The 17872-nt window shown below is 42.2% G+C and overlaps 2 protein-coding genes across 4 annotated transcripts in view; both read right to left on the reverse strand.

Annotated features, from left to right (window-relative positions):
- The window catches only part of spidr (scaffold protein involved in DNA repair), a 73592-nt gene extending 61830 nt beyond the window's left edge, over nt 1-11762 (reverse strand). For both annotated transcript variants that reach the window (XM_049748164.2, XM_049748163.2), the window contains exons 1-8: nt 11558-11762; nt 11249-11398; nt 11137-11173; nt 10698-10856; nt 10472-10602; nt 6932-7140; nt 6596-6699; nt 4532-4724 (exon numbers count right to left, since the gene is read on the reverse strand). In XM_049748164.2, the coding sequence (XP_049604121.1) occupies nt 4532-4724; nt 6596-6699; nt 6932-7140; nt 10472-10602; nt 10698-10856; nt 11137-11173; nt 11249-11398; nt 11558-11572 (998 nt within the window). In that variant the 5' untranslated portion in view covers nt 11573-11762. The remainder of the gene's footprint in view (nt 1-4531; nt 4725-6595; nt 6700-6931; nt 7141-10471; nt 10603-10697; nt 10857-11136; nt 11174-11248; nt 11399-11557) is intronic.
- Nucleotides 11763-12193: 431 nt separating this feature from the next.
- mapre2 (microtubule-associated protein, RP/EB family, member 2) lies at nt 12194-17676 on the reverse strand. Of its 2 annotated transcripts, none has more exons than XM_049748189.1 (7): nt 17574-17676; nt 15246-15373; nt 14712-14857; nt 14419-14635; nt 14138-14280; nt 13757-13915; nt 12194-13411 (listed from the first exon to the last, which is right to left on the reverse strand). In XM_049748189.1, the coding sequence occupies exons 2-7, from the start codon at nt 15364-15366 to the stop codon at nt 13307-13309; spliced, it is 891 nt and encodes a 296-aa protein (XP_049604146.1). In that variant the 5' UTR covers nt 15367-15373; nt 17574-17676; the 3' UTR covers nt 12194-13306. The 2 variants fall into 2 exon arrangements, with proteins under 2 accessions (XP_049604146.1, XP_049604145.1); XM_049748188.2 differs by lacking the exon at nt 17574-17676 and adding an exon at nt 16179-16537.
- Between the last annotated feature and the right edge of the window lie 196 nt (nt 17677-17872).

A 17872-nucleotide genomic window follows, 5' to 3' on the forward strand; every position in this document is an offset into this window, starting at 1 on the left:
TGTTTATTTTCTTTTGAAACGATGCTCCAATTGCGAGGGACGCTGAAAGATCCGTGAAAAATCTTTCACTGCTGCTATTGATTCGTTTGGTGGTTTCGCTGAATTAGATGAGTGACGTCAATAAGAACGAAGAAAAGTTTTGTAGTGACAATTTAGCAATTGATTCTTTTAAGGATGTGACATCATCGGAGGAACAGGCTAATTGCTGGCTGATGACAATGAAAAAAAAGGACGCGCCATGCTATTCTTTTGCTTTTAGTGGCTTGAATTTCACTCGGGTGTACGTTCCAAAATGGACATTCTTAAATGATTTTGAAAACAAAGCCAAGCAAAACTTTTCTGCTTTGGACCTCTGCTTGTGTACCTGAGAGAGCGATTGAGCGGCACCTCTCGCGGGTATTATAGGAACTTGAAAAACAGCCCTTATAATTACACAGCACATTGTTTATAGTAGTACTGATTTACGACTAAGTCTTTCCACATGTGACATGAAGAACAGAATGGTGGATTATTGCTGAGTCAGCGCCAAGTGCACTCTGTGACTGGATCTGGCATGCGAGTTGCAGCATGTTTCTGACGTGGGTGCAAATGAAGCGGCAAGACGACGCGCACGTACGTCGAGGAGGGAGGGATTTGTTTGGATGTGCGCGACTTTGGAAAAATATTCTCCAATCGTTATGATTTGTGGTTTTGTTTTTTTATTCAAAGTGAATCTTCAACACAATGCTATTGTTCTTGATTGAGTCCAAATTCAAGAAAAAAATGCCAGTCAGTGCTTCGGGCATGTACAGTATGTGCTCTCCATCTATTATCTGAGTCATTTAACATTTAATACGTGCACAGCGTACTGTATTGTTCACCTTCTTTACACTTAGATGAAGGCCGGACTCCGAGGAGGTTACAATTAAATGAGCGCAAGACAGATTTTGGATGGCCACCAACCAACATGATTTGACTCAATCACTGACAAATGACTTTGCATATTGGCTCTAGCAGGAACTTTAAAAGTCAGATGGCAGTTGTTTTTTGTCCAAATAATTAAGCAATTAAGTCTTCTGGGAAAAAGATGTGGGTGGGGGGAAAAATGCACATGCAGTGTGAAAAATGTAGAATTTTGGTTTTTGTATTTAGCACTCCAGAGGCTTTTTTTTTTTGACAAGCAAGATTAATTCCTGCTGAGAAAAAGACATAATTGGTTTGTATATGATGAGTAAGTAGCCTGGTGGAAAGCAATCAGGGGAGTCGATCCCGCAAACCATTTCCAAGTGATTTAGGTTGTTTTGTTGATTTACGTTTTAAACTCATGACCGGGAAGTATGCGCATCTAATCTGCAAAAATTTTTTCCTTCCCTCACCTGTCTAACTACATGTGGAAAAAGAGTGTGGGAGAGCTGAAGGGATGCGCCATTTCGCAACAGATATGGACCGGGCGAGCCGTTCGACGGCTCGTCATGTTAAATTGATGATTATTTTCAACGCTCGCTTATTAAAGATTGTGTTTATGTAGGTATTTTGACAAATGGGATTTTTTTTTCCTCCCAAGACAAATCACTTATTTTCTTATTCCTCTAAAGGCCATATTGTCTATCTCTTCTCGGAATGAAGTATCATGTTTTGACTCATAACTACACGTGAATGACTTTGCATTGTTGTTGAAATGTCAAATTCATCCCAAAAGCGGTTTAGTTTGGGCCGAACAATTAACTAATCCCTTTCGGGGAATGAAGAAATCCATGTTTTACTTTTTTTAAAATATTTTCTGTGTTTTTTATTTTATTTTACTAGCTATACAGTATTTGTATATCATTCGTAATTTTTTTTCTAGTACATTTTTTTTTAAAGGCCACTTCAACCTAATTTGCGAGCGCTCATTCATTGAATATGAGCATTAAGCTTATTTTTTTTTATACATTTCAACTTTTCTGTTTAGCCTCCCCACACATGGTACCTTATCTGGGTATTAAAATAATTTAGGCCTTAATTGCTCATATTGACTCAATATAATGCCAAACAACTGACGGGCAAACCATTGTTCAAATTATTTTTGTATTTTTAACAATCCCACATTTACCAAACATAGACTTCCGTTACCTTTTCTAAGTGGCCGCAATCATTGACCATTTATCATACCGAGTGCTTTGCCAAAGATTAGTCATTGGCGTACACACACACACACACACACACACACACACACACACACACACACACACACACACACACACACACACACACACACACACACACACACACACACACACACAGACCCAGTCGTGCATGACTGGAGCAGAATGTACAGTACTGTCGACCGGAAGAGGAAGTCGCTTCTTCTTCGGGAACAGGTGAGTAGGCAGCTTACAGGTAAGGAGTGGCTGGCTACTGGCGTCACAGTGCGTAGGTGAATCAGCCTCGCAGGTATTTCCGTTCTAACCGCAGCCCACTCAGGGGCAAAGAGCGGGTATGCATGGGCGGAGCCATCCTACGCACGGCGGGATTAATGGCGCTGATAAAGCCCTCAGGTGTCAAGCTTGAAAAGAGAAATTTTACTAGACATACCAATGCCTTCATTTTAGTATTTTTTTTCCTCCATTGACAGTTCCGCTGTAAGATGCATTATTCTACATATAAATACTGCTTTAGAGAATTTATGTGAGAACATTTTTTTTTCAAAAAAGCCCTTCTAGCATTTGATTTACAAAAGCGAAAGGTGCTGAAGCCACCATGTGTTTCCAATCGCCTTCTTTTGGCTCCCTCTCACACTCCACTCTCCCTAAACGCTCCAAAAAATAATCGAGTGCTCCCCCCACCCCCTCGGCTTGCTGGAAATGACCTAACGACTGCCAGGAAGAGGAATGTGAAGCATTCCCTGGAGCTGTCCGTGACGTCAGCGCGTTGAGGAGGCCCCAGCGCTTCCGCCAGTTTGGATATTCCAGAGTGCGCTCACAACTTCCAACAGCTGGAGTCCACCACCACTGCCTCGCTCCCACTCCGAAGCGAGGCCCGAGCATACACGGCCCCCGCCTATCCGAGGCACATCTGGGCCTTTGGTGCTGATACAGGGACAAATGGGGCAAAAAAAAAAAGCGAGGCTTTATACTGAGGAGACACAGCTGTTGTATCAAAGACTGGATTTGCACAGCAGGTCCGAGTATCCGATTTTATGCCCATTCTATTTCCAGGGACATTTCAAGTAACGCATACAACCCACATGGATGTGTTTACAATGACGGAATACATGTAGCATGCGCTGATGCAGGAATTCCACAAAAAAAAAAAACAAAAAAAAACGTGTCAGAATCATGTCACTTGAATCGTGCAGTGAAAATGATAATGTTCTAATTACAGCAATTGGAAAACTATGCATTGCTCCATGCAATTTAATATTTGAAGTTTACTTCAAGTAGATTCCAACACCCTGTGGTCAAGCAACCGTCCCCGTGCAACGCTTCCTCTTCCTCTTTTGTCCAGCATGTTGTTGGGAGTCAACTCTTATGTTGTGCAATTGCCTGTCAGGAACTTTTTTTTCTTTTGAACGGTTGCCCAGAAATGAATTTGTCCCACACAGAAAAATATCGAAAAAGGCGGAAACGCAGGAAAGTGTTTTCACTGAGCAAGCATTTTTGCGTCAAGTCCTTCCTCTTATTTTAGAACACAGGGTGTTACTTTCTTCAACGGACACCGATATGTCGTCAATTTCAAACATAACGCGTGTGCGCAGACGTCAAATGTGTACTAAGCGAAAGGTCATGCCACTGCTAATGCAATGATAAAAATTTCACAACAAAATAGGGAAAACGAGGTTTAAGGAAGCTAAATTTTAAGACTTTCTTTAGGATCCCAAAGGGCTATATATCATATCACACCTTTCGGTAGCGGTTTCTTCAAGGGGAAATTGTGTCCCTGAAAAGGAGTGAGCTTAAAATAATGGTTTGATGTTTTCTCTTTTTCTTTTTTAAATCAGAAACTTTGAGATCGTCAACGTTTTGGCTCAAGTGTTTATTGCTTCGCATGTTACAGCCCATTAGAGTCTTTTATGAGGCTTTTATTTTATTGAGTCTTTATTTTTCTGCTGGCGTAAGTACATGATTTGGATTTATTTTGTAGGAATTTGGTATAAAGCAGAGAACTGCATTATCTGTAAAGAAAAAAAAAAAGGGGCAATTTAATAAATGATTTACTTAAACTGGATTAACACTGCAAGGTTCAAGTGACAAATTGGATTTTGTGGGGGGGGGGGGGGGGTGAGGACATTTTCAGATCGCAGTTAGGCCTCTTTCAAATTTGGATGAAATCCAGCCCTCTCTTTTTTTTCTGAATGGGGCCTTGATTTGTTTTTCTATTTATATGCCAGCACAAATGAACTGTACTTTGTGTGACCTTTCTGAACTTGAACAACAGCAACAGGCAGCCCTACCTTGTATGACCTAATTGGAATGCAACTCTATTCATTCGTGGCTAATTTAATGCTGTGAATAGACAATTAATAAAAGGTGGTGACCTTTGGCATTTAATTTAAATGAATACATGCTCTCACCATGGTGGGTATATGTGGATGATGTCCGCCGGCGCCGGGTTGAGCTGGGCCGCCCTCTCCCTGCAGAGCAACACCAGCACGCGGGGGTCGGCTGGGGGGAGCGGCGGCGGGTGGTGCTGGCAGCGCACCAGTTGCGTGCTGCACTCCTCCTGAACCTCCAGCACCTCCAGCACCAGCACGCCGGGCCTGTTCGCTGGAGCAGCAACAACAACAACACAGATGTTGAGCGTGTGCGTGCCTTTGCGCGCTCGCCGTCAACTCTCTCAAGGACTCATTAGTTGTGCACTTTGAGATTCTATCATTCACTAGCGATAACAGAGAGTCTGTCATTGTGACCTGCTGATTGCAAACAGTGCTTTACTGTGAGTGTTTTTTGCTAGTTGACTGAGATAATAGAGAAGAGCCAATCAAAAAAAACAAAAAAAAGCCTCTGAGCGGCCAAATCAAAAAGAAAACGACTTGGCTCAGCGTGCGCGCTTTGGGGTGTAAAGTTGATTGCGCTGGATTGTGAAATGGCAGCCTGTCAACTTGAGCACAATACGGCTTTGTGAGTGTTACCGATTCCCTGAGGACGGCCGGAGGGGGTATTTTAGTGTTCAACAATATCAAAGCGTTTACAAGAAAGCTAGGATTATTTTTACATTTCTCAACGTGCATTTTGTCAAAACGTGGGCAGTGTTTCTGCTCCGTGCATCCAATCCCACGTGGCAAACACATCGGAATAATCTAACCGCCACGCCGCAGAGGTGAAACTAAATAATTAGGTCAGGAGGAAACAAAAGCTGCAGAGAATTTAAGCCAAGGTACTTCCTTTTTTTTTTTTTTAAAAAGTGAGGATTATATAACCTGATGACAACAATAAGCTTGATTGACAGTCAGTGACATTAATTGAATGCGGTTGTGGTTTTAGTTTGCAACTGTGTCACATTTAAAAGTGCTCCTTGAACATTGGATGCAAATAAAGCAAACAAAATACTAGAAACAGCTTTGAGTTCGGTGCAAGGTCAAAGGGCAACAATGCTAAATCTCATTATATAACGTCTATGCATCCGCTGGGTTACACTAACCAAATGACCCAATTTTTTTTTTTTTTTTTTTTCCACAATCAACTGTCAACTATGAGCTGCTCTTTGGAGACAACGAGAAGTAATTTAGTAGACCGCGGAAAGGAAAACAAGAAGTAGGCAGACTGTTTCCTGCAAGTAACCTATAGCGAGGTCAGAGTTCAAAGCGTACTTCCTCAATGTGGTCTCTCGAAACGCTCACCTATGATGGAAAAGAGTTTACAATGCTGCATAAAGGTTAAAAATGATGACAGCCTGGGTTCATTATTTTAAAGTAGTCAACCAAGGGCTGAAGATTTGATTGGTCGTTTTGAACCTTCCTGCAAACAAATGGGGGCAAAAGTAGAAATAAAAGAGCCTGAATGTAGATTATTGTCCATTTTACATAGAACTGCTGCAAATCTGCAGGATCAGAGCTGTGACAGGAGATCTAACATTTCATCTGCCTTTTACGCAGAAACCAGCCGAGGTGTGAAACTTTTATCGCTGTAGAACGGTGGATTAAATTCAAGTTGAACTATCAAGCAGCAAAATGGAGGAAGGAAGGCGTCTGTGTGAAAGGGCCTTTTGAAAATCTGGGACGAGGGTGTCAACTCTAACACCAGACACTTACTTCTGCCACACTTGAGTTGAAAGCAAATGTTGATGTCAAACTATTTTTGCTTATTAAAGTAGCTCATGTTCCATGCCACTGTTCTGTGTGAAAGGTACTGGAGAAAGACAGGAGGAGGGAGGGAGGGGGTGGTTGTTACTTAATTTTCCTGAATTTTGGAGGAAGTATCAGAAGCTAAAACGAAGGCGGTGTGTCACTGTGTGAAATTGCAGACAGCTGCTGCGGTCAAATTATTAGTGGATTCTGTGTAAAAGCAAAAGGTGGCTTACTGTAACTCAACACAGCTGGAGAATGGTGCTACGTTTCCGCAGTTTCATTTGTGCTCAAATTCTGAATAAAAAAAAAACAAAAAAAGAAACTCTCAAGTGTGAATGGAGCTATCAGCACCTTGGGTTTCTGTCAAGTTGTCCGAGGTGGAGCGGTTCCTCCAGAAGTTCACAGCTGTCTTCTGCCTGCAGTTGACTCGATTCAGCCTCTCCGCAAAACCGCCGCTGTTGGACGTGCACGCAAACACATGCAGATGGTGAGGTGTGATAGGCATCGCCGCATTTTGCAGTTCCAAGAAAATTCTCAGTAAGCCGGCAAACCACAGATGAAGATGACCTTTAAGAAGTCGTCATTTTCAGCAAAACATCACCTTCATGTCGGCCTGACGTCTTTCAGTAAAGCACCGTTTTCAATGCACATTGATTCTTTGGTACCTTTTGAAAGCTTCCTCCTCACCTTTGGAATGTTTTCTTTAAGGCCAAACATTTGGGGGCTATGGACTGCCCCTTAAATGGCCTCTTAGGCGTCTGTAGCATGGTGTGAGGAAATTGAACCCAGTCACTGGCAGACCTTTGGCCGCTGCGAAGACTTTCGGCATCATGTCCGCCGTCGGGCAGCGGGTCGTCGTCAGTTTCTCCATCGGACGCAAAGCCCGAGATCTCCAACTGCGTTATGCATGGGGGGGGAGAGTAAGATTTACTCATTTGTTGTGGAAATGAGCTGTTGTAAGACGGGAAAAACAGAGTAAAAGTTTTATAAGTTCTACTAGAATGCTTGAACAAGACCCAATTTGATATTTAATAATGAGAAAACACACAAACATTCAAGATTAAATGTCTAAATGGGGCTGCAGCAAGGAAGGGAAACTACGCAAAACAAACATTCAAGACCCCCCCCCAAAAAAAAAGGTTAACGAGCATTAATTTTTCCACTTCTCACTGACAAACTTTTTATGCCCGCACCTAGTTACATACAAAAGTGAAAAGTCATTGTATTTTTAAATACATCAATTTTGAAAAGGTGAAATATGCACCTAAGGGGTTATTGGCGTGCTGCATAATTTCCAAGGCATTTTTTTTTTTTTTTTGCTTCGTCACGACTCACTGCAACTGATACAATCAAATCTCATGGAAAAATCCACATGAAACCTGAGTTCCTGTCATGTGTAGACAAGACCAGCATACCAAGCTTTCCCATTCGAATCAACTTGACCCTGCTGGGCCGGGCGCCAGGCGACGTCACGCCGTAGCTAGCCAGAGCGAGCGGGGGAGAGAAAGAAAGCGAGAGAGCAAGAGAGAGAGAGAGAAAGAGAGAGCGGAACACTGTGTTCCTGGCCTCGATTCAAAAATGCCTTTAAACCCGACGCTGAAAGCATTCCGAGTACACCGCGTGAGCATCCGCGAGCAACTTCTCCTGAACAAACAGTAGTAAAAAAAAAAGAAAAAAAAGAAAGATGTTTACAGTTTTGCTCTGACGGCGTGGCCCTAGTCCAGCCGGGTGGGGCGGAGGTTAGTGAACCTTAAGAGTGGCCAGCTTCAGGGGGTTTGGAGCGAGCGAGCGAGTCTCATCTGGGAAGCAGTCCTTGAAACAAAACACCGCCCTCGCAGCTCCTCCTGTGTACTTCCAGCGCAAGTACAACAACACAAACCTGGCAGGCTTTGCAGCAGTGAGTCAGCCGCGCATTTATCTGGAGTCATAAACTTTTGGGACCTGGACCTGTCACTTTGGATCCCGTTAGATCCCGATTGATTTAGGGTTGGCCGCGTCCGTACGAGCTTTCCAGTAAGGACTGGAGCTATATGAGAGACAAACAGCTGCATTGTGCTTTCTTCTTGGAATCCACAAAGAAAGACAATGAAAACCAAACGTGGGGGGGTTCAAAGCATCGTCGTGACATCATCCGCTCTTGTGAGAGTTCAAATCCGTGAGCATCCAAAAGGTGAAAAGGTGATTTGTTGATGGCAAAAGAAATGGATTGTTGTCAGAAGGGAACCAGATGAAAAGATTCGTTAGCTGCTTACATGGGCTGCTTTGATAACAGAAGCAGATAATAAAAATGAAATCAATAATTGACAAAATCGGGAACTATAATCATGGAAAGAACGTAAACATCACACACCACTAGTTAGATCAAAAATATGAGCCGTAATCGGAAGGGAAAGAGAAAGCCTTCATACCTAACTAGTCATCAGAAAAAAATGAAAATATCGTGGCTTACCAGTCAAATATGAGCAATACGTAAAACACACCACTAGGTGACAGCTCTGCAAATCTTCAAAAAGTGAGTAATTCGGCCTTATTTTCATTTTAATTTACAGCCCAATGCGTAAGCCTGCGATAGTTTTGAGCTTGGAACAAATTATTTGCTCAGGGAAAATTTCTTAGGAAAAATTTGTTTGACTTTGCAGGTCCCAATGTTAACACAATCTAAATATTGTCACCACTTGAGTGGTAAACTTTCCGATTCTGTTTGTTTTGAACTTTGTATATACATGTGGAGACACTTTTTACTGCAATTCCTTTGCTTAAGAAATAGTGCCCTGAGAGGGGCCTGAAAATATATATACATATATAATGGAGGGGTAGATTCGAGAAATATATTTCTTCTTTTTTAAGGTCTGTGACCCCACACAGGTCCAGATACATAATCTTTAATTTTACTTGACCACAGAAAGCTTATCACAGCAAAAATAAAGTGTGACAAGAGGAAGTAGCCAGCTCTGTGGTAGGGGATGCTAATCTGTCGATGCGTTTCCTTTCAAAAAACTTGAGAACTTCCTCACAAGACTCTACTTTGGTCTTGAAAAGTCTGCAGTGCGCCAGGATACTTACTATGGAGCTAACAAGAAAGGTGGAAGCAACACCACTGAAGCAGAGTTGAAACTTTGCAGTTAAAATCTAAACAACAACCACAGATCATTGCTAATTTGTCCCGATCTGGCATGCTAATTACCCGACACAAGGAAAAACACCGTGTGCGGCTGTGAGCTGGTGCACGCCACTCCTCGCATTCCCTCCATGCCGGCCCAACCTTGCACAAACAGTGCACCTGAGATGACAGAGGCTTGACACTGCAAACGTATAGCGGAGCATATAGATACTAAACACAGTTCAAATGCCAACACTTGATGATAATGATGATGATGATGAAGAGGCGATGACAAATTGTATGCCATTTGTAACAAGTGCAAAAATGGACAGATTTGTGTTTGCTTCCTAAACGAGCTGCTGCAATTTGAGAACCGGTCTAATCATGCAGACCAAACTACGTCTCTGGAATAAAAGGCACATTCGGAGCCAACGAGTAAACTGTTAAGATGGGAAAGCAGATGATTAGTTTAGTTGGTGAAATGGGTTGATTCCAGAAGAGAATCCAAAAAGCTGGTGTTTCATTTTCTATCTGCACTGTTCATGTACAATCACTGAATCGCTAAATTGTGCTTTCAATATGTCATCAACAGCACAGCTGGATTCCATCAGCTCCCCAAAAAATAAATCTTCACCCTACAAACATTCACTACGAAGGATAAATAGCTGCAGTGGATAAGCGCCGGCCAGAGTTTTATTGCAACTTCAGCTTGTGAACTTTGACAGTCTGGACCATGGCCAGAAGGTTCTAGAAAAGTGCACGGTTTCACCATACTCTAGGCATGTATGCCATACGCCATCCAGTGGGAAAATGCTTCATGTATATCCAAGTATTTCTATCAACAAAAATATCTTTTTTTTTTAAATCAATTAGCTTACCTTACGATACATAAACACTGTACAGAACATAATAGTGCATATATTGTCAGGAAGACTTGCAAGCTTATGAAGGCGTACAGCGCCATCTACTGTTCATACATAGCAATAACTTAAAGACTTGTTGCTGCCAGCATTTAAGTCCAACTAGTTGTCTGCAAAAATGGGATACTCTAAGTAATAATGCAGCCCATTACACTAGAAATGGTACAAGATGAATTAAAAATAAAAAAAAGCAAATGTTTCACTCACATCAGTAGTCTCAGCTGGGAGGTCTTCGGGAACGTCATCACAGGATGGCGACTCGCAGTCAGAGATTTGCTGGCCGCTGTCTTTTTCCACATCTTGCTCTGACTCGTCTGTTTCTATGATGGCCGGGTCAACTACGGTGCAGACAGATGCAAGGAAGATTTTTGTGATTTAAAATAAGAATTGAATCTCGTTTGAACTGGTGTTGAGAAACTTATTTCCACTGTACCATCATCAGTGCTAAGAGTGTGAAGTGCTTTGGGGCGAGAGTGAGAGCTTGTGACCCCAGGCCGGTGATGTCGTTGCTGTTGGGTTTCATCGTTGTCTGACGGTCCGCTATCGCTGGAGGAGCTCCACGCAATGTCCACCGGATCCTCATTGTGATGGTCTGTGGTGGGTTAAGAAGTATAGTTGTCACGTTTTGGAACAATAGAACAGGTTTATGCTCTTCCATTGCTTGTGTGGCTTTTCAGTAGGTGGGCAGGCTTATTCTTTATTCTTAGTGTTGGATATATAGTATTTTTTTTATACAAACATGAAAAAAATGCAGTTCATTAGATATAAAACTGTCATTGCTTTATGTGCATGTTAAATATCACAAATATATATATATATATATTTTTTTTTTCATAACAATGTACCTGAAACAGGTAAACGCGCCAACTTACTAAATAAAGACAGTGGTCTTCCTGAAGTCTTCACATTCTGCAACGAAGCACGAAAGGTCATTGTAAGGTTAATATTAGATTGACCCCCCCAAAAAATAAAAATTGTCTCCACCTTCACGACCGAAGAGTGCAAAAAACCTTCTCCGCATTCCTCCCAGCTCCGGGCTGAGGAAGATGACGAAATTGCGGATGGTTTTCTCACGCCGCATTCAATATTATCCGGGAAGACAACGTATTTTAAATCCTTGGACCACTTTTTACGCTGCACAAACACAGACACAAAATGTCAAACAAAAAGCACCTGAATTCTGAGTCTTTAAAATGTTCGCTGTGAAAAGTAGAGAAGCTAACTAACTGTCGCTGCTAAGTGAACGTTGCTTAGAAGTAGCTCATTAGCAACTGCAGCGAGCTCGTTTCTTACCTTTCTTGAAGACATACTTTGCGAATTAAGTTTTGTCAGTGTGGGCGGCTACTTTGTACGAATTTTGAAGTCGTATAATGTAAACACAGGTTGTGAAATGAATATTCTGCCCCGCATTGTTTAGGAGTCAGTTACAGGATAGTTATAGCTGCGACGCGTTTGATTTAATCACCAGCGCGCCCCGATCTAATGGAAAGAACTAATATGACACCTTGTAATGGTTGTGACTTAAAGCCATCCCATTGCACAGACACCAGCTGTGATAGGTTTGATTTGTTCACCAGCGTACCCCGATTGGAACTTTCAATGTAATGCAGCAGCGGTTTCTAATATTTTTGGACATTTTGGGTACATTAATGCGAGGGGCTTCCACTTCTCTGATATTCTTTTGCTCAAATTAACTTTTAAATGAGTTACTAATAATTGAATGTTCATTAATGCAAAGACAATTCTTTCTGTTGCTCATAGTTTATGCAAAAATAAATACATGGGTTGAAGTTTTTGCAGCAGCAAAAAAAAAAAAAAAAAAAAAAAAAAAATCAGCTTACCAGTTTGTTTACCTGACGTGCCACACAAAACCTATTAAGAGATTTCTTCCTACTTGATGATTTGTTAAGTTTGTACAGCATGACAATGTGGACTCCAACATTTTATTACAGCAAATTCATCCCAATCTCAACAACTTTCAAATAACAGGTTAAACATACAAAAGAAGCTCACTTAACATACTTGCTTTTCTTATTAAATATGTAAAAAGGTCAAGATATTCACAAATAAAATGCAAACATGCAAAAAAAAAAATTTTTTTTCTCCAGGGAATGTATCATGTGTTGGGACATGGAATAAAAAAAAACATTTACCATTCATTAATTATCGACAGCAAACATGTTTTACATTCCTTTTTCGTTTACACAATAATATGACCAAAGTATTATGGTGCACTGCTTAACTGTCTATTAGTAATAATGCAATATTAATAAAGGGTATACGATGTACTTACTGGAATATATAGCGTAACAAAACACTCCGTGAACTGACCGTTAACACCAGAAACTAACCGCTAAGAATCATCACAAGCTGAGGTTTGACAACTTAACACGTTGCATTGTAAAAGCTATGCTTAAAAAAAAATTTAAAAAAAGAAAATTTCTTCCTTTCTGCATATTATCAATAAAACCGTTGCGGCGTTGCGTGAAGTTTCTTCAAACACATACGAGTTTTGTCATACAATGGTATTGTATTCACAATTCACGATGTCTAGTATCCATTTTCACATGGAGCCAGAATGTAGAAATCTACGTTTAAAACTCGAGAATGAAAATAAATACAATGAGGGTCTCTGGGCAGATTGTCCAATACACTCAAAACGTCAGTGCAGGAAGGGAACGCAAGAGCTACTATGAGCCCTTTCCGGGCTTTTTGCTTATTGCAATCTTGTAGTTTATATTGTGGACATCCAAGTGACACATGAAAATTGGAACGCTAACATTAACGACTTCAGCATTTGTTCGAGTGAAACATTTGACAGTCCTTGTGATGGTCGGAGCTCCACTTTGTGACCACAGCAAAAAGTCACAAAGACACTGAACAGAGCGGAGGGATATATATATATATAAAATAAAATTAAATTAAAAAAAAGGTGATGGTGCTTCTACGCGGGAGGTGGCTTCAATTTGTTCAGTCTTTGAGAGAACAAAAAAAAAGAGGACGAGTTCTCACATATTAAATAGAAGAAAAAGTGTGTTTCAGTCAGTATTCATCCTGTTCCTCCTCCTGCTGATCATCAGGCGCCTCCTCGTGACCTTCGGGGTCCACGTCGGGCCCGTCTCCTTCTGCTAGGTCCTCGGCTCGCTCCTAAGAAAGAAGAAAGTCCTGAGAGTTAAGAAGGCCTAGCACAGTGTTAATTCAACTATTTTTTACCTATCCTGTGACAGACTGAAAAACTCCTATTCACAATAGTTAACTTTTTCTAAAACGACCCTCATGCCACAAGATGGCGCTAGGAGATGTTAAATTGAAAAGCGGGGACTATTTTTTTTATGATTTTCACAATTTGACTGTCACGGGATGAATAAAGTGTGTCTCACTAATATCTTTTGATCTGAAATTGCAATATCTTCCATTTTTTTAAGACTTTTGGAGAGGACTGCATCCATCGCTGCAATACTCTCTCGTCTATGCGGCATTTGTGATAGTAACCTGATCGTCCATAGCGTAGAGGACTTCCATTAGCCGCTCGACGAAAGGAGCGTTGTTTTCGCCCTGCTCTTGACAAAGGAGCTCCACCTCTCGCAGTTTGCTGAAGTAGTAGTCCCGCTCCTTCTCCACGCCTTCCAGTGCCACCTTTAATGTGTTGACCTAAACCCCCCGGAAAAAAAAAATCACAAGGAATGGTTTTAGGGAGATAACAGTATAGAACAGCAAGACGGGATGGATTTGATGGATTCTGTCACGCAACAGCTTCTTGTGTATTTTCATATTAGTATAGTGCAAGCGTAAAACCGAATTTTGGGATTCAACGATGAAGTGACACAAAATTTGTGGGGTGTCACACAAAGGATATAAACAAGAGATTATTACCTGGTCAGTAAGTTGTGTGACCTGCACCTCCAATTCCTTCTCTCCTTTGGCGGGAGTTGACACTGTGGGGATTCTTTTGGCCGAGGAGGGTCTGGATGTTGGTGTCGCTGACTTTGGGGTTGTGGAGCTTGACCTTGAGGCTCCTGTAAGCAGGAAAAAAATAAATCATTCATATTTTCTAGTGCTACTGCCCATAATTTTAAACAAACAAAAAAAAAATCACAATGTATGTTTATTTTATGTTTTGCATTTTTTGATCAAATATCTGGAGTGATGCTTACCTGCGGTTGGGGAGCTGGCGGCGTGGTGGGACTTTTTCGGCAGGTTGAAGATCTGCTCGCCGGGGTCTGGCGGAGGGATGGCGTCCTGACCCTGTCTGGCATCCAGCGGGTCGTACTCTTTGCCGTCGTAGTTAGCGTCAAAGAACTTCTTGAACCACTGGATGAAGTCGAGATTGTCCTGAAATCTGCCTTTGACCAGTTTCTCCACTGGGATAATCTAAATCGAGATCGGCGAGGGCAGGGTTATAAAACGGGTCGCAACGTGTTGACTGCGTGATGCATTCAAAACTCACCTTGTCCACTTTCATTCTTTTGAAAGATGCTTGTAACAGCTTGAAGTTGTGAATGTACTCGTGTTCCAGTTTGGCTTGAAACTTGACCTTCTTAAGACTGATGCAGCCCGGAAAGAGAAGATCCATGAACTGGCAGTAGGCTGCACCTGAGAACAATTTTTAAAAAGAAGAGAACACTTTAGCCACAAAATCTGAACTCACCAGAAAATCAGCTCCGATTCTTGTTTCCTTCCAAATTTATAGTTACCATAAAAGAGCACCTCGCCATGACTCGGAACAAACAAATCTCCCAAACAAGCAACTGGTAGCGAGCACACACAAAGTCATCGAGATGAAGGAATTAGCTGACATCTTAATGCGTGTTGGCAGAGTGGCTGGGAATTGGATTACGACTAAGTCACAGCGGGGGTACGACCGCCCGCCACCTGTTTTTATTTACTCATTAAAATCCTTAAGGGGCAATTTAACTCCCATCCAGAGTGAAGGTCCATTTGAAAAGTATCTGGCGAGAGGTGCTTTTTGCATGATTCTCACCTGAGGAGAGCTGCTCCACTTTGGAGTAATTCAGGCAAAGGATGTCGTTAACCCAGGCCGTTATGTCATGCCTGCTCATAGTCTCCTGGGTTATTGAGGTAGAATACACGTTGACCGCCATCCCCCAGCTGTAAAGCACAAAACAATAACACATGAAAAGTGTCAGGGGGTGGGGGAACACAGTTCTGAGGGTCAAAGATGAATCCTGTGGGGAGTTTGCATGTTCTCCCCATGGCTTTCTTCGTCCCACATTTCCAAAACGCTTGTCAACTTTATTGAAGGATTTCATTGTCCATGTGTGTCTAATCCAACAAGGCAAAGCAAAATGAATGCTTAAGAAGTCCACAATTACAATGATGCCAATGTGACAAATGACAATTTAGAATGATGCTGTTTCGTCTGTCTGCAGCTCATCACAATCGGAGTCAGTTTGACGGGAGATGTAAAATGGCTTGTACAGTTATATTACACAACGTTTGTGTGTTTGTTTGCACCCACTTCACTAATAAATCCCAGGATGAGTCCGTGGACGCACAGGTCGAGCCTGTCAACAAAGCGGACTGAAGCCAGTGGGGTTAGCATGATTTTGTTAGCAGGTTTGAGCGCATCGCGCGGCCCGGTCTAACGTCTGCTCGTTGGAGGCACGAGGAAAGAGGGGGGGCTCAAACGTGGAAACGAGAAAACAAAGAGTATACATATTTTTGCATATGCAAATGTGTCCTTATGAATCCAAACGTCACCCACGACGACGGTGAGACGAAACGGCAGTTTTACATGGATTACGGGAACAGGATAATCGCCGTTGCTATAACCAACAGGGCCAAAATGACAGCCGTAGACAAGGAGAAGGATCGACTAGCTAGGCCACAACAGCCCGGGTTTCCCCTATAAAACAACACCATTTTAAAAAAATCACAACGAATTGGATTGTACCTGTACGCGCGTTCCCCTCGCACTGTATTCTTCCTGTACGGAATAATGTTGGAGCCGTCCGGGCCGATGTCATTGTTATTCTCTCCATTCGGGGAAAGGGCTTGGGTGGGACCGGGCATTTGCGTCTCGTAAGCGTTGAACAGACGCCCTGTTCGCACACTCTCGGCCGGGGGAAAAAATGACACGCGAACACCGGGGGTGGGCCGACAAGAAGAAGACGCGGAGAGCGGCAGCCGGAGATGAGATTCTTCTCTTTTTTTCCCCTTCGCTCTGCTTATTCTTTTGCCAAGATGACGTAGCTGGCACATTTGGTCATGTGACGACTACGCCGCGTAGTAGGCAACATGCGACGTCACTCCCAACCCAAAAGCATTGATCTGATGAGTGCATCAAAAGCACCAATTTGCAATCGCGTTTGACAGCAATAATGGCCAATCGTTCAGTGACGATTGAACAGAAACAAAAATTGCAACGCCCCCCCCCCCAAAAGAATGATGATTAAGTTAGAGAACAATAGATGAAAATGATAGTCATTCTGTGCTTGAGTGGAAGAACTGAGGTTCAATCAGGAACAATCTGACAGTTCATATTAGATAAAAACTCGGCATTGTGAATGAAAATGTGTTCTAAATGGCCTTACCCGACGAAGTACAGTTTAAACTAAAAAAACTAATAACACAGATAATAAATGCATCAATTAACCTATCCATCGGAGTGTAAACTAAATAATTGAATTTTGAATAGCATGTTTGAGGCACTAGAAATCTGTGGTGTAGTGGAAAACTTAACCAAGTGACAGTTCGGGTGTAACCAAATTAAGATGTAGCATAGGGGGATATTACCTATTGTAATTTGGGCTCGTTGATCTCTTAATAATAATTCTACCATTCAGTGGACTGGAGTGACGTTTAACTTGGATAACCGTTCAACTCACATCCCAAAATAGGACCGGATATTTGGCAAGCATAAATTGACACCCGTCTTATCAGTCACAAGCACCCCCTCCGCTGCTCACAAATAGACTGGCCCGTTTCCCACAGGAGGGAAATGCGATAGTGGAGTTCCTGTAGTTTTTAAAACAGATGTAGCCGTCGCGGGGACGCTAGCTAACTTTATATCAAATTTAAGCAGCTACTACCAAGAGCAAAGCGATAAATCCCGATTCTCCGAGCCACACACCATGCACAACGCTACATATCAATCAGCTAACAATCAGCTAGGTTAATGCTAATGATATGTTCTTGTTTCGATTCTTGTAACACTTTTGACAGACTGTGACAGCCCACATATGTCGAGCGACACCGCCGCTACCAGGCAGAAAACGCTCCGATATCTGCCTTTCTCATGTTGCACGGATTCCAAGCTTAACGAAGTAAAAGCACAGATTGGACTCACCCGTTACGAGTCGTAGGTTTACGAGGTGTAAGGAAAAAAAGGTCTTTCAAGCTGAGTCACCACACCTCTTGTGACGCCCATTTGCTGCCACCGCTGAATGGAGTAACGGCGCCTGATTGGATAGTCTGTCACCAAAGTCGTTTCTGATTGGTCGGTTGTAAAACATCTGTCACCAGACCGACCAATCGTGTACGGGTGCGTTGATGCTTTGTAACAACGGACTGCTTTATTCTTCACGCTTCAGGCTCCAAAACGATAAATATTCAATTAATCGATATTTCTGTCATTTTTGAAAATCA

The sequence above is a fragment of the Syngnathus scovelli genome, chromosome 17 (assembly GCF_024217435.2).
Source record: "Syngnathus scovelli strain Florida chromosome 17, RoL_Ssco_1.2, whole genome shotgun sequence".
Lineage (NCBI taxonomy): Eukaryota > Metazoa > Chordata > Actinopteri > Syngnathiformes > Syngnathidae > Syngnathus > Syngnathus scovelli.